We start from the raw sequence: 16,957 nt of genomic DNA on the forward strand, positions 1-16,957 counted from the left end.
TTTCCTGAAGTAGGTGGAGACATATTTCCTAATGTGGTACCGAATCTAACATGTTCCTGAATTTTAGGAAGAAAAGTTTAAGGAAAAAAGCTGTGCTACCTTCCTTAAAACAAAACAAAGCCAACAAAAAACCCAGCACAGTTCACTGATGATACAAAGATTGTTGAACTCTTGTTGAACAGACCACCATATTACTTATGTCACCTTTTGATGCTTCCCTTTCGGGATGCCACAACATACTGCTACCCCTGCAACAGCTGGATTTCATGTGAATGTAAGCTTTATGCAAAATGGAAGTGTATTTGCACAACCTCATTCTGTCTTCCTCTTTTTTAATCTGTTCCCCCAGTACCTGCTGCATACCCATAATAATGTGTGTGAGCATGGGTGTTCAATGTATATGACAGTCTCCCCTTTCCTGCTAGTAAATGAGCTCTTGCCTTTTGTGTCATGAGCATCTCTTAGCTTTGATTCCAGCCTGGCGAGAGGTAATTTTAATGGTAGCTGTTTCCTTTTTTCCTATGGCAAAGTTGGGTCCTGAAAATGTAACTGCTTCTTTGGCGTGCCTGGGTTTTCAGCTAGAGCAGCTGAACTTTGGCCAGCAGTCTGTCGAGCCTGATATCCTCTCTCAGACTATAAGAGTAGAGCAAGCGTAGAATAATGTGTACATGGGTATAGTCTCAGCCTCAGTCATTTTAAGGCATGGGAGATTCATGGGGCAGCGTTTTCAGCAGAAAAAGGTACAGTAACAAATGTGGGGAGCCCTTAGTACAGCAGGAGTGGCCAATACTCTGCAGCAGTGGGTGCTTAGCTACTATCTAAGCAAAGTAAGTGTTGTGCAAGTACATGACTAGCAATAAATATGCCTGAGCAGGATTATGTACCTTTGCTATTGGCTGAGGAGACATAATTAAGTCTCTAAAACTGACCAAAAATATTTTGTCTATAAAAAGGTTAGATGTCTGTTATTAAAGGATGAGTAGCCTGAGGACCAGGCTTCAGACTGATGACTTCTCATATGAGCTACAGTTGCCTGACTTAATTTACTATTTTATCTGGTGATACCAAAGCATACGTTTAATGCTGGTGCCCAGAGGGCTTGGAGATGAAGGCTTGTCCCTCAGCAAGGACAGGGTTCTTTACACTTTGATTTAACTAGTGTTGGTGCCACCTATTGGCAAAATATTTAGCTGTTAAGGCCCTCTAATAAAAGCAGAAAGTACTTTAAAGTACTTCTAAACGTCATTGTATTAAACCCTCTATAGTAAAAAATGGCATGTTATAGGGTCTTTTTTCTTTTCAGATTTCTATCACTCGAATCTTCTGGCATGTGAGCAAATGAAAACGTACAAAAACATCTGATTCATGTTAAGCAGTAAGTTTTGCATTTGACTCCCTGAGAGAGTCAAATGTCTTAAAAGGTTGAGAGACAAAATCATTTGAGAGGTTCACAGTATGATGACTGTGGTGGGTGGATGATCTAACTTCTGTGGCCAGGAGAATGGCTTTTGGTCATTGCTAAAGTTGAATAAGAAACCTAATGTAGCATAACTGTTCTCAGACATGCCGATGGTTTATTTTGAGGCCGTGCAGGCCACTGTAAACAGAAGCTATTATCTTGCATGCTGACACTACATTACTTCCCTCATTTACACTTGCACAAAAGCGCTGAATCTAATGTGTACGTGTATCTGTGTTAATTCTCCAAACTGTGCCCTCCTATGTATCCTCTTCCAAAATAGTCAGCATTGCTCCAGCAGTGACTGTAGGAGGAGGCTTGGTTTTGAGTATTGTTTTTTGTTGGGGTTTTTTGGGGGATGGTGTGGTGGTGGTTGTTTTTTTACTCATCTTTGGGTTTTCTTCCTATTGATGTTTTTGGACTGTGCTATTCTCTACAGTCACATGTGCTCTAGTTAGAAGAATCACATCTTTCTACATCTTTAACTGTAAAACTCTCTCCTCATCTTGCCTTTTGTTAAGGATTCCTTGGAAGTACTGAGCCAAATTTGGCTAAATTTTAGGTATTTTGGGGAGGTGTGTGTGTGGTTTTTTGGTTTGTTTTCTTTTTACAAAATCTATGTGTTAAAGATTTTGAAGGACTAGAAATGCTTATCTGAAAATGTTTACTGCATTTTAATCTAGTAAAGCAATTTGTATGAGGACAAATATGCAGATCAGGCATTGTAGCATGAGCGAGACAAGACCCGAGTTTCTGGAAGCAAGAGTAGATCTTAATTTTTGTAAAGAAAAGACTTCAAAAAACAATCATGAAATAACAAAAGTAAGTTGCTATAATAACTTGGTATTTGCTGTAATGTGAATAAGAAGCTGTTTAAGCACACTAGTTCTAGTTTTAACAGACACATTTTTGTTTCTTCTCTTACTGTATTACAGGATCCTACAAGAATTTTTGCAAGGATCCCTTTCTAATAGCTGCTGTTTAAAACAAAAACCCATGAAGGCATATCCCTGTCTTAAGGCAAAACAGAGCAAATCTCTCAACAGATTTATTTTTTTTTTTCCCAACACTACAAAGGGATTTGTTTAATTTGCCTTCTAATTTTCTGTGCTCTCCACCTTATACGTGACTCCACAGCATGACCAGAAACCACCCTTGGATGACGGGATGGGACCATTTTTCAGACACCACATTGTAATTGACCCCAGGGCATCCCTGTTGAGAAAACTGCTCCTTTTCAAGCAGGGATTGCGAGACAGATCAAATAAGCAGTCATTTCTCTATGGAGAGATCTGCTGTGTTGCAAAAGAAGATGTCTCCTGCTGAGCGTTCCCACTGTGCATCTAGATACTTTTATAAGCAGAGCTGACAAATGGTACAGAAACAGAACTGTATGTGGGCCGGCTTCTTAGGTACTGTGGTTCCGAAAGAGGCTTGAACGCTCAGCTGTAAAAAGGGACTTTTCTTTTAGACACTGGGGCTTCTAGCTGACTTGAGTGTGTGGGTTGTGATGTGTGGGTTTTGTCAAGATGATAATTTAGAGCAAAGTAAAATGGATATTTCTGCATTCCAGCACATTACAGATGCCATCTAACTTAATTATGACAAAACTGTATTATGATTCTTCCCCCAACCCCCATCCTCCACACAGGGGTAAACATGCATATGCAATTATTTTTGCATAGTTTTTTGGCAAGGCTTAAAGAGCTAACATTGTGCTTGCATGTCATGCTCAAGCAGTAAGTGTGGAGGAGATCCTTGTGGATGAAGGTGAAGGTTACGGTGACTCTGATCCTGGTAGACTTGTTTGTTTTGATTTGTGATTTTCAAATCAATTTTATAGAGGAAGTTCATTTTGCTCCTGAGATCCTTTATGCATGCTAGTGATAGTAATACACCTTGTCCACAGTTGGTTTGGAGAGATATGCCCATCAGTGGAAGAGGGAGAGGAGAGGCTGACTGGTCAGATAGAAGTGACCAAAGGGAATGCAGGGACCTACAGACAGAGGCTATATGTGGTGGATGTTATTTTATTGTATAGTACATGCTTACTCCCATGCTCAAATTTACTTTACTGCCACCTTGCTTTTTGTTTTGCTCAGCTGTGGCTGTGTTGCACTAGGTATTGCTAATGGTCAGTGTCTAAATTCTTCATGATCTCCTTTTCAGTTCCTTCCCCCAAGTCTGTTGCCTGAAGTGTTTGGGATTTAGCACTTTTTTTACTCATTCTCTTGTCTGACCATGTTATAGCTGGTTTTCCCTTTGCTTGTACCATGGGCAGAAGAAGAACCATGTGTACTGTTCTTAAAGTCTGGCCTGCTCTTGCAGAATTGAACAAATACTTTTCGAGGCCTAAGTAGGCTTTGAAAATGTGTAATTCAAAGTTTCTGAGAGTTCAAAGAGGTCTGTAATGATTGGTAAATTCTATATAGAAGGTTACAGTTACTGTTTATATAGAAACGTTGAATCGGTGTTAGATACTTAAATACTTCAGCACGGCATTAAGTAGGCACTGCGTGTGCTTTACTTGGCTCTTGCAAAAAGTCTTGCAGAAATGCATACGATGTTGGGCATGTGTGTAGCTCCTCCAGAGACTAGTCAGATGAGTTGCTGCCAGGTGTCAGGTAGCTGTAGTTCTTGAAGCTGTAAAGGAACGGGAACTTGTACTTTCAGTTTTAATCACGTTTTTTTCTCATTTTAACTGCAAAGTTATATGTGGCAATCTTTGTTTTATGCTGCTACTATCAAGAGAGAGGACAGTTCACGCAATACAATTTAGTTTGAGCTTTAAGCAGGCTTTACATATGTCTTCATTTGCCTTATTTTTGTTGTATCCTTCACTGTGGTAATAAAGTTTGTGTGGCATTTGTTGGCATGACTATTGTTTGCAAGGCCCAGCATTCTGACTGAAAAATGGATGGTGTGAGTATGTACTGCAGTTTAATGTATTTACTGCATGCAAATCTGACCAAGTAGCAAAACTACCAAAAAAAAAAAGAAGAGGAAAGAAAATTAGGTCTGAGGAATCAATTCTCAGAAATGTCTGTGGTGGGTTCTAGGATCTGCTCCTGGCCTAGTTCAAATCAAGGTAATTGTGAGTGATTCAGAAGAAAATGTAGAAACTTTGTTAGAAATCCAGAGGGACCGTGACAGGCTGGAGAGGTGGGCCCGTGCGAACCGCATGAAGTTCAACAAGGCCAAGCGCAAGGTCCTGCATGTGGGTTGGTACAATCCCAAGCACGACTGTAGGCTGAGTGAGGAATGGATTGAGGGCAGCCCCAAGGAGAAGGACTTGGGGGTATTGATTGATGAGAAGCTCAGCATGAGCCAGCAGTGTGTGCTTGCAGCCCAGAAAGCCAACCGTGTCCTGGGCTGCATCAAAAGAGGAGGTGTGACCAGCAGGTCGAGGGAGGTGATCCTGCCCCTCTACTTCACTCTTGTGAGACCCCACCTGGAGTACTGTGTCCAGCTCTGGGGGCCCCAGTACAGGAGAGACATGGAGCTGTTGGAGCGAGTCCAGAGGAGGGCCACGAAGCTGATCAGAGGGCTGGAGACAGGCTATGTCCCTATGGGGACAGGCTGAGAGGGTTGGGATTGTTCAGCCTGGAGAAAAGGCAGCTCTAGGGAGATCTAATTGCGGCTTACCAGTACCTGAAGGGGCCTACAGAAAAGATGGTGAGGGACTGTTTGTCAGGGAGTGTAGTGACAGGACAAGGGGTAATGGGTTTAAGCTGAAGGAGGGTCGATTTAGATTAGATGTTAGGAAGAAATTGCTGTTAGAGTGGTGAGGCACTGGCACAGGTTGCCCAGAGAGGTTGTGGATGCCCCATCCCTGGAAGTGTTTAAGACCAGGTTGGATGAGGCTTTGGGCAACCTGGTCTAGTGGAGGGTGTCCCTGGCCATGGCAGGGGGGTTGGAACTAGATGATCTTTAAGGTCCCTTCCAACCCAAACCATTCTATGATTCTATAAATCACTGTAGATGTGCAAAAATGCAGGGAGTAAAAAAAGATTTGTACAGATAGCTTCACTTTGATTGCTTGGTAAGTTTGAGCTCATTTGGACCAATTGCATTTTAATATTGTTCAGTACAAATTGAATTATCCACAGCTGTGGATCAATAAGCAGAGTTTAAAATTCTGCTTTTGGTACTAATTGCATTTGGACACCCCTGGGAGGGGTGCACAGAGTACCCCTCTGGGCTTTTGAAGTTCCTCCATGGCAGTGTATGTCTTGCAAAATTTCCTTTGATAAGGAGAATTATTTTAGAGGAAGTTACTAAAAGACCCTTTGCTCCTTTGAGAATGGAGGCCTTGCTCAGCTGTTGCTCGTAAACTTGTATGCAACTCACATGGGGAGGAAGTGCCAAAGCAACATCTTTCTTGTCTTGCTGATGAGGAGTGATTTGTTTGTTTGTTTTTAATAATAATTGAAAAAAAATAATCCCTGAACTGTTGTTACTAGTAAAAAAACCCAACTAAACAAAACCCACCTATCCAAAGGCTGCATTTTCTTTCCTTGTATAGTGATGAAACAGTGTTTTAGTAGCATGTATCTTAATCCTTTTCCATTTATTGGAGCTTGCTGAGGGGTATATGAGGAAATGCAAGCCTTTTGTTTTGTAACTTTCTGGTTTTATTTGGTTTATGCGGAGATACTTGAAGGTAGTGAATATCATCTTTGCTGATATTCTGAAATGCCAAAAAAGGCTCTTAATTATATCTCTGTACTTCAGTGGTGGTGGGATCAGGCAAGAATAGATTAAAAAGTTGTCTTCATAGCATAAAATACCTTTTTGCTAGGGCTTAATGTGAAAAAACCAGAGCAGTTTAGATCTGAAAATCTGAGAATTCTCAAAAATCTCAGAAGGAGATTAGGGTTAGGAGAAAACCACTGATACACCTAACCTTCCCCAGTTGACATGAAAATCCTCCTTCTGATTTCTGCTAGCTTATCTTTCATGCTTTGGAACAGGGAAGTCATGTTGGGTGTTTGTCCACGCTTCCACACTCTCTCTCTTGCACTGCAGCGCGTTAGCCATACTCCGTGCTGGGCTGCTCTTCATCAGCCTCTTGTTTATTTGTGAAGGGACGTCACTGCCTGGCTTTCATGGTGACTAGTCTTGTTTATCCAAGGATGCTTACAACAGTCTGGCAGTATGCTCTTCATCATTCTGCCTAGAGTGTTTCTTACATGGAGTGACTCCTTACAGATACAAAGAGCTGAGTGAGGCAAATGTTCTTGAAGGATCTTTGCTAATAAAGTAATTAATCACTGGAAGCAGGTGGGATGTAAGGCTCATTAGTCTCTCCTGGAGGCTTGCTGCAATCACAGGATGGTGAGACTTTGGGTAAAGTGTACATGCTTACTTTGAAAACCCTCCAAGAATGCCTTGTACTTTTGTTTTAAGAAGGCTGAATAATCATTGCGTAGCACTGTTCATGGGTTTTCAAAGTGTGGGGTTGCAAGTATGTGTTTTGAGCCCAAAGTATTTCAACTATTGAGAGAATTGAGAACTTTTAAAAATCGTCTTAGAGTCAAGTGCAGGAATGGATATGCTGAGTTTTAATCTTCACTTTAAACTACTGTCTGTGTATTTGTATTAGCTGTAAATGCTTTAAATTGAGGGGGAGAGGTCTTTTCCTGCCTTTTGTTGTTCTCCTTTCTTTTTCCTCTCATTAATACTGTTACCTCTGGTCAGGGAACTGAAATACTAAATTAAATGCTCTGTTGCCTTCCCTGTGGAGATAACATGCCAGGAAAACAGATGGCTTTTTTTTTCATGGTATGAAATGATTTGCTTCAGCAAGTATCATCTCTGTAGTTCACTATTACATGGCAGCTCAGATGCAAATGATACTTACCCATTAAGTAAATTAACAGTCTTTGAATCAGGAAGGTTCCCTACCAACTTGCATAAATATATGCAGTAAATAAAATGAGATTAAAAATGTGGGAAATTATATTGGGAGGATATCTGTACTTACATTACATGTAGAACTTCAGGGAGCTCCATGTATCTTGAGCTGTCCTTCAGTATACAAGTGACAAAACTTACGGTCACATGCAGTAGTTACATGTGGCTTTGAGGGGGAAATAACAGGATGAAAACAGTCCTAAAAGGAGATGGTACCTTAATGTATTAGAAATGTGTTTAATGTATCAATCTTAAATCATTATTAAGAAATATCCTTTTTCTGTGTATGCATTCACAAACCTAGCTGCCTGGTCGTTTCTTTCCAGCAACTGTTTTGGAAATGGAACGGTGTTTTCATCTACATCATTTTACTAGTATTTGCTATTTCGAAAACATAGTAGAATAGATCTCTTTTCTTTATCCCTGAGAAATCAATTAATCCAGAGCCAAGTACAAGCCGGGTACTTTGCTACCGAGCTCTTTTGTAGCCTGCAAAAGCAGGAGTATTATCATTGAACAAGAGGAAAATAAAACCAGTGTATAAATGTGAATCAGTTGCATCCTGCAGATATAAAGCAGGAATGATTTCAGTACAATAGAGGTTTTAATCTACTTTTTCTGCTGCTGCTTTTTTAGGCCCTGGTAATTAGCTGAAGAGGCTGGAATGTAGAATACACAAACATTGCACCTTTTATAATCAAGTCTTATTTAACTGACTTGTCATCTTCATGTTACTTCACTATTTAACAGTACTGCACAGTCTTGATGTGGTATTATAAGATTTTTTTTTTTCTTAGTCATCTGACCATTTTGAGTGAGCTTCGTTCAGTGGTGTTTTCTGGAGGAGATACTGTATGATGTGCTGTTCACATCAGGCTCAAGAAATTTGGATTTGCAAGTGAGATGTGTGGAAATGTGACATACTGGGCTGGAGGGATTGAGTCCAGTCGCTCATGACTCTAGGCAGTCAATGTTATGTTCAGTAAGGTACATAAGCCATCAGCTCCACGTGTTACCGTACACCATTGCCATAGGTAACTTCCTAACGCCATCTGATAAATGTACATCCTGTAGTACAAGTTTTGGGCCTGTGTCTTGCAACAAGCTATGGGATGAGAGCTGGAGGGGTCAGATTTCACTGGACATTTGAATAAGGATTTTTTTCTGAACTGTTTTATATAACCCTTGAGGTATCATTGGAGAATACTTCAAAATCGTCACTCTGTTTCAAATACAAACTTTCCAGTACCTATGCTCATGTGCATAGCTGATTCCTGAATGAGAAATGCTTTGATCAGGCAGGTCACAGAGGCAATGGTGCAATGATGTTTTCATGTTGTAAAAGACTGTGTCTGATTTGCTTTATTCTTAGATTCAAAAGGAAAAGAAACTGCAGCAATGAAAGCTGACCTACTGAGGGCTCGCAATGTGAAGAGGTATATCAATCAGCTAACGGTGGCAAAGAAGCAGTGCGAGAAGAGAATAAGGCTTCTGGGAGGGCCTGCTTATGATCAGCAGGAAGATGGCATTTCTGATGAAGGCGATGGCCCTCAGAGCCAGAAGGTATGAATTGAATAGGACATACATTGTCTGAAGGTCATTCTAAATGTGTTAGCACTGGATCATATCAGCCTCACTGTCATTAATGCCTCCCTTCCCCCAGGAATCAAGTAAAAATTAGTTGCTGCATAATCTGTTTATCTTGGAAAAAGATCACTGAAGTACCCAAAAAGACATACTGATCACTCAGCTTGGAATATTGCTAAATGCAAAACTTCATAAAGGATCGAGTGGCTCGTAAGCATGTGTGATTTTCCAGGCGTACTGCATGCAGGGAGTTAATAAGGACATGGTAGCGGCCTTTCTGAAAGTAGCAACTTGCTTTCAAATAAAAGATTGCCAACATATGTGCAGTGTTTCTTTGGTCCTTGTTATATTTACTGTAGGAAATACCTGTGGGATTTGCAAATATTAAGTTATTCAAAAGCAAACACTTACTTGTAGAAGGCAATCGACAAAATTAAGGGCAGTTGTTGCAGAAAAACTCTGGTAAAGTTGTTGACTGAATACTGGTTTTCGACATTGCTGTAGTCTGGAATTGAAAAAACTAGCATCGTATTAGCAAGCATCTGCAACAATAAAATCATGGCTACTTATCCTTGCTAAACTTCTTTGTGTAATCTACTCTGTCCCCTTTGGCAAAGCACAGTAATTGATGTATTCAAATTAGAAAGAAGATTTTATCTTTTTCACGTAGGTAGAAGAGAAGTTATCTCTTCATGCAAGGATCTTTCATTTTCATTATGTCCTTATAATAATTGTAACTTAGTGGCATGTAAGGAAAAATTGCATGTGGGAGAAATAGTTCTTACTATTTGTGTTCTGTCTTTCTTGAGTAAGGTCTGAAAGAGAGCAGTTCCCCACTGCCAACTTGTCCTGATTTCAGATGGTGCGTCACAGATTGTGCCAAAGCAGTCCTGATCTGTTTCCTGAAGTTGGGTGTAGCAAGAGGTGCCAAGGAGAAAAGGGAAGAGGGAAGCATGTGGCAGCACCATATGAACCACTGATGCCACTTTCAGTGCCTGCTGAGATGTTACAGACTTTCCAGTATAGATACATGGTGACTTAAGATTGTTCAGGAACAGGGTCAAGTAGTGAAGCCGCAGTGGGTAGGGTCATGGATTGGTCAGAAATACAATATAATAAAATATAATATTATTGTAATTAAAATCAGAGGAATTCCTGTTATTAATGTTGCATGTTTTATAACCCAGTGGATTTTTGGTGGGAGCTGCTGACAGAGGGTTCTATCTTGCAAATATACCCATGAGCAGCTCTATATTGAGTTAATGGTACTATTAATAGGAATAAAGACTCCTTGCCCAGGCATTTGTTGTAGTGATGGTGGAAACAAGGGTACTTGGGGCTGCTCTGCTTCTAGGCTTTTGATGTGTTTCTGTGAAGAAGCTGTAGAACCCCTCCACACCCACATTAGCGTAGAAAATAGGAAAACTGCTTCTCTCTTCTGTTGTCCCCAACTCTCTGTTGCCAGGAAAGAGGCTGAGAGAGGCTGGATGAGCAATGGAGACCACACTGTTCTCTTCTGAGCACACAAAATTGCTGGGCTGAGGAAGGAAACTCTCTTCACTGTTTCTTCTTCCCATCCTCTTCCTGTACTGTGGTAGCTGCGGTCTGGGTTTTTATTTCAAGGCAGCAAGTGCTATTTTGGATGCCAGCCCCTCCCATGTGGGCAGTATTGACTGAACACTCAGGCCTTTTTCTAAGCAAAAGGGAAAGGCGTTGTTTGGGATTTAGTAGATCAGCTAATGTTGGTATGTCACTGCTGCTGGCCCATAATTTCTCTTTAGAGTCTGCCTGTGGCAGCTTCTCTGTTAAGCTGGCACTTAACCTGCAGAATAACTAGCTTGTGTAGAAGAAACTGGAAGTTTGCCTTCCTTTCTTTAACTTACATGAAATAGGTCAGAAATGGGCATTTACTGATGGTGCTTTGAATTATTATTTTATGTAAGTGTAGTGACAGAAGCTTGAATAAATTATTAACTTTGGGTTTGGGGAATTTTTGGTACTAGTTGAACAAAGAACAAATTGAGTAGGGACCTAAACTTGTTTTTTGGCTTCACTTCTGCATCCTACAGAAAGCTTTCTCTTTCCTGCAGTAGTAGGGGAGTAATAGCATTGCTTGCAAAAGTCTTTAATCCACGTTCTGATTATGGGCTTAAATGTGGAGATGGATTATTTGAAGCTGTCAATGTTCTCCTCTTACAAATTTAAGAAACAAAAATTATGTGCTTTGAAATATTTTTTTTCCTTTCACAGCAGAAGCTAATTCTAAAACAGCATCAGTTTGTGTTTGGTAAATATATAAAAGTTATGGGACTGTATAGGTTTTGCACATTGCACTCACCTTGTTATCCTGAATCCAGGTTCTCTAGGGAAATCCTGAATGTGTGAATGATAATCAAATGTTTATAAGCAAGCAAGCAAACAAACAAACCAACCCCAGCTACTCTCTGAATCTGAATTCTGTCATTAGCTCTGATACTGATTCATACTCTGCCCTGGGTGTTAGATTTGCTTTCAGAGAAAATGTAGTTTGAATTAGTGTAATATATAAAGCACCTCTTCTAATCTACTTATGGCCAGTGCAGTTTTAGCCTTTTTCTTAGAAACTGTACCTGCACAGTACTGCAGTAATTAATTGAGTTCTTGTTGTCTGTGTTTATTCAGCAAACCATTTGTCTGATCTTTGGTGTTCAGCACAACAGCCACGTCACCACATCTATGAGATTTGATCTGTGGAGTCACAGCATCTCCTTAGTGGAGCTGTTTTGTGAACCACGGGTGGTAGGAGCAGCTCTGGGGATCCGATCCTAGCCTAGCTGTGAAATAGTAAAGAAACCATCTGAGTGTATTTTGAGGCGCAGGCAGTTTATGTTCATAATCCTACTGATGAGGATTAAGTTGAAGCTCCTGCAGAAGACCTTGCTTCCACCACATCCGTGGATAGACATCGATTTCATCCGTGGATAGATGCTGATTTAACTGATGACTGACATTTTCACTGTGATTCCTGAGCTTCAGGTTGTGAGATCACATTATGTCAGGATACCTCCATGGTACAGAATTTGGGGATGTAACAAAAGCGAGCTTCAATTGTTGTTCCCCTGTTGCCTGAAGGTGGAGTGTCTTAAGATGGAAATATGTTAATGAATGTGTGGACCTCAAGGCAGGGAATTTTCCATTAGTGTATATGCAGTTAAATAGCCAGGTACCTTACGTATTATATACTTCCTGATAGGTAACTAATTATTGCATTTGGTTCAGCTACTGCTGTATATGACAAAGATAGCCTTCTGATGACTCGCCTCTTTTAAAAAAATAAGAATATATGCTTTAATTCTAGTCAGTGTACAGACAAGGTGTTAGTTAATGGTTTTTAAAGTGCAGCTTGGAAAGAGACACCTATTTTTCCGGTATTATTTTTTACATTCCTCTTATTCCTGTCTACTACAAAATAGAAAAAAAAAACCCCACTAAATGAAAACAGAAGTCCTACAGTCTGACTGTGTGCCATCATCCCAGCAGAAAACCTCCACTACTGACCCAAATTCTGCTCACCCCACCTGTCACCTGCAGTGCTGTTACCAGCTGTATTGTGGTTATTCATTATAGACCAATGTGGTTGGAGGTGAATGGGAACCTGGTGTGTTGCAAAGAAATGTAGTACAGTGCATCTGTGCTGTGTCTGGTGCCTATACAGGCCCTTCCAAATTAAGTAGTTGTTTTATGTTCCTCTCCAGAGAGGGACTGCGGCTATCTTTAGGGACTTGCCAAGACCAGGTCTCCATTTTGTAGAGCCAGGAACAAGGCTATTCTGTGTGCATATGCTAGAGATGCTGGTTAAAGCACCCTGCTTGGGGAAAAAAAAAGTAAAAATCTAACCCCTTTCTAGTCTTTGGCAGAACCTGTGACCAGCTGTGGTATATTAGTTACTTTCCTGTTGGAGTAGCGAATTGATGTAGCAGCAGTAAAGCTGCTGGTTTTTCTGAACCCAGAAGCTGCTCTCGAGTTAAAAGGACTTGAAGGGTTGCTGTTGAGGCTGGTAATTCTAAGATTATATCTGCTAACTGGATATTAGATTTGCGGGTGTCCACATGCCTTGATGCGTGCCTATGTGCCAATAGCTTAGAGCTTTGTACTCTAATCTGGGATGATACTGAGTCATAAAATGGTCTTTTGCTGAGGATTACAAATTACTGCAGAATCTCATTCTTTAAGTTGGAGAAGGAGGGATCCTCCACAGAATGCTTCCTGAATTGTATGCATTTTATTATAACTTATTACCTCAAACCTAAAAACCTCTCTTGTCTATCATTGTTGTCATTGAAGTCTTAATAATGTTTATTGTATGGTGTTTGTAACGTATTTAATAATTCCAGGATAGTCAAGCCTTAAACAAAAACCTAAAGAAAGTTTTTGAGGGCTCATTTCTGCAAGAGAAGTTTAAATAAGCTTTTCTGTCCATTAATTTATTTTGTTAAAGTATTTCAGTTTGCAAGGTAACTATTAGGAGGTTTGTGTAACAGCATTATTAGGCACCACCAGTTTAATTACCATGGGGCACCTGTGCAGTGGGCCTTTTGTTAGGCAGGAGGGGTGGTTGCACTTGCCTTGCTCCCTGCAGCAGCGCTTACCCACAATTACTTTTGAGAGGGGATGTTTGCTAATTATTGTCCTTGCTGGCAGCCTGGGTGGGCATACCTTGGATAATAGAGGCACAGAGACCAAGGTGACCTCTCGCTCAAGAAGTGATGGCATGTGCTTCACATTGTGATTTATTACCTCTGCTATCATTTGCAGAGCTGACAGTCCCAGAGATGGTGAAGATCTCTGTTCAAGAGGCTGGAAGACCCTCTTCTGCTTGTATTTTAAATCATTGTCCTTGATAAAATGATTGAATAGAAAGTATGATGATGCACAGCAATGAGGCTAAACTACAGACTGGCCTTAGAATTGTCATCTCTGTGTTGTTCTTTTTGGCAGTCTGATGACCATTTCTGTAATAAGCCTAGCTTCAGCAAGGCTGCTTCTTTGTGCTGTTCAATGAGGATTATAGAGTGAGCTCTGAAAGGCAGTTGTTTATGTTCATATCCCTGAATAGCTCTGAAGCTAAGAACAAGCCATGTCCAGAGGATACTGGTATGGTAAAGGATGAAGAGAGGAATGGCACATGACTGTCACTGAGGAACTTTGAAGATGAAAATGAGCATTTCAACTAAGACAAACATAATTTACTTAAACATTGCCCAAAATCTGAGGGGAGCTATTTCAGGCAAAACATAGGTGGCTGCAGTTTTTAAAGAACCTTCTTTAGCTTGGTTCATTAAGGAAGTGATTTGTGCTAGTAATTGCTACATGTATGCATATGTGGTTTCCTCCCATACAGCTTGAGTCCAGCAAACTGTTTTTCCTAAATGTAATTTGGTGGTGGAGTCTCACAGGTACCAGGTTTAGGAAAACAAGTGGCCTTCCCAGAGAAAGAGAGGTGCTGATACTTTACCTGAATTGTATTGTTAGGTATTGGAAACCCCATATTAGAGAAATTATTAATGCCTCAATCTCGGTTGGAATTCACGTCTTGCTCTGTACCAAATTATCTTTGCTATAAAGTGCAAAGTCATAGGAAGCTAAGATTCATCAGCCTCAGTGCTTAAGGACCTGCTTTTCTTTTCAGAGAAAAAAGTGTGGGTTGGTCGGTGTTTATGAGATACAAAGCAAGAGACCAAGACTGCTCTGGTCTATTTGGATTCCTGGTGATATAAGTAATGGCATTAAATGAGCTACATGAAAACTGGTTCAGCTGCTAGACTGAAAAGTTGGAGAGGAAGGTGTGTTTGGTTTTGATAAGGTCTTTTGAAAATTGGTCCGATTTTTCAAGGAAAGCTAAAGTTGTCCATTTTGTTGAACATAGGAAGAACTGTTCATTTTGTCCTGGAGGTGTTTTGTTTTCAGGTGTTTGTTTCAAAGAAAAGGCCTGGGTTCACAAAAGTAGGAGGGGATGAGGAACCAGTAATGGCTTTTTAATGCAACAGCTTAATGGCTGCAGCATCTGCCTGGGTGTGGGAAGTCTGTGTCTCATTTCCTTTTCTGCTTGATGTACAGTCTCACCTCAGGCAGAGCCTGAGCGTTATATCACAGCCGGTACTCTTTTCTGGCTGCATTTCTGATAGATGCTTTTCAATACCAGTTAATGGGAACTGGCCACCAAATGCCCTAGCTGCCAGGGTAAGGAACTACACTCCATCTTTCTCTGTGTCCCTGGGAATAATTGAGATACATCTCAAAGCTCTGTGGCCTGTGGTGTGGAAACTGCTGGTGTTGCTCTTTGTTTGAATCAAGCAAAGAATAGATCAGTTAGCTTTCAGCTTGGCTCCTCTGCCTTGCAGGAACATGGGAAGTTAAATTTTTGGCAGTAGCATTTCATGAATGACTTGAAATGCCATCTTAGTCCTTTGAAGTGTACCTCCTGGTCAGAAAACATTTGGAAACATTTTCTATCTGGTAGGAGCATAGATGCATTTATCTTCTAAATACTTACAACTCTTCCCTCCCTCTCTTTTTTTTTTTTTTTAAATGAAGCAAAACTATTACTGTAGAAGGTCTGTGCAGTTGAATCTAGTACACATTTGTGGGATGCATGGTGCTCTGTGGGCACATCAAGTGAAAAGATTTTCCCCATAAGGGACGGAGAGAAGCTAGAGTTAGGTATTTTCCCAGATTTTATTCTTAGCTTTCCTTTCTTTAGATTCTTCAGTTTGAAGAAATTTTGGCCAACCCTTCATACAGAGAGCACTTCCGAATCTACATGGAAAGGATGGACAAGATGGCTTTGATCGGTCTCTGGGAGTCTGTGGAGTATCTAAAGAACGCTAACAAGGTGGAAGAAATTGCAAGTCCATGAGGCTTGTATATTAATGGGAATCTCTGCTTGTTGTGATCTTGATGTTAGGAAGTGCCTTTGTATTTATGTTTTTAAAATAGCAATAACATAGGATGGATGCTAAATAATTTAGGTTTTTTAACTTCTTCATGTCAATGTTTGAGGATAATATGGCAATTGAAAATGGTGAACTGTTGTGATAATGGTTTACTGTTGTTTTGTGTAGCAACGTGACCTGTAAAAAGGATATTTGATATGCAAAAGTAGTAGAATTATTTCCCCCTCCATCAGAGAAAGAACTTACAGTAATATATTGGCTTTAGTTGTATCAGCTCATGTGAAACTTTAAAGTACATTACTGTTTGATAGTCTGTACATAAACTTCTCATCTTTCCAATAACATGTAAGCCATTCAGTCCAAAACCCTGAAAATTTATGAATATATGTTTTTTAAATCCTTCTGAAAGAGGGATTTTGCTCTAAGAGACCCCTTCTTTTCCCTGTCCTGTTGCTGTATAAGCAGCTGAGTTTCTCCAGGAATGCAGCACTACTGCTAGAGGGAAGAAACAACGCTATATTGTAACTTGTGCTAAAATAAAGTAGGAATGAGAACCCTGAAACAGGAATAGGAAATATCACTTAAAGTTGCAAGAAGCATCCTGGAGCAATGATGCAGAGCAAGAATATAGAGGACAAATTTGCTGTTTGTGAGCAGTGGGGTGGATTTTTGGAGGAAACTGTCTTAAACCCCCAGGATTCACACTAGCATGAAATAGTTAATAATGAGATTCGTATCAGTTAACTTTTTTTTATTATTCTCCTATGTAAAAAGATTCTAGTCAATTGGAAAACACAAATAACATCCTGTAACCAAAGTGGCAAATTTGCAGTGAGTAGAAAGCCATTAATACAATCTGAAGAAATGGCTAACAGCCGACTTGGGCAAGAAAGTGTTCAGAAAAATGGTTTGTCAGTTGTATAAATCAGTTTTGATTTGCAAACTGCTCGTGATTGGAAAAGGTGCTATAAAACATTTTATGACCTTTCAGCTGTGATTTCTCTCCTTGCTTTCAAAAAAGTAGGTATAGTGCCTTTGTTCGAGACTTCCCATTTTTTTAAAG

The 16,957-nt window shown here is 40.2% G+C and overlaps 1 protein-coding gene across 1 annotated transcript in view; it reads left to right on the forward strand.

Moving 5' to 3' along the window:
• SNX25 (sorting nexin 25) overlaps window positions 1-16,957 on the forward strand; it is an 87,139-nt gene that overhangs the window by 43,593 nt on the left and 26,589 nt on the right. The window contains exons 7-8 of the mRNA XM_075751979.1: window positions 8,748-8,938; window positions 15,702-15,833. Coding sequence (XP_075608094.1) covers window positions 8,748-8,938; window positions 15,702-15,833 — 323 coding nt within the window. The remainder of the gene's footprint in view (window positions 1-8,747; window positions 8,939-15,701; window positions 15,834-16,957) is intronic.

Source organism: Balearica regulorum, chromosome 4 (assembly GCF_011004875.1).
Source record: "Balearica regulorum gibbericeps isolate bBalReg1 chromosome 4, bBalReg1.pri, whole genome shotgun sequence".
In the NCBI taxonomy this organism is placed as follows: domain Eukaryota; kingdom Metazoa; phylum Chordata; class Aves; order Gruiformes; family Gruidae; genus Balearica; species Balearica regulorum.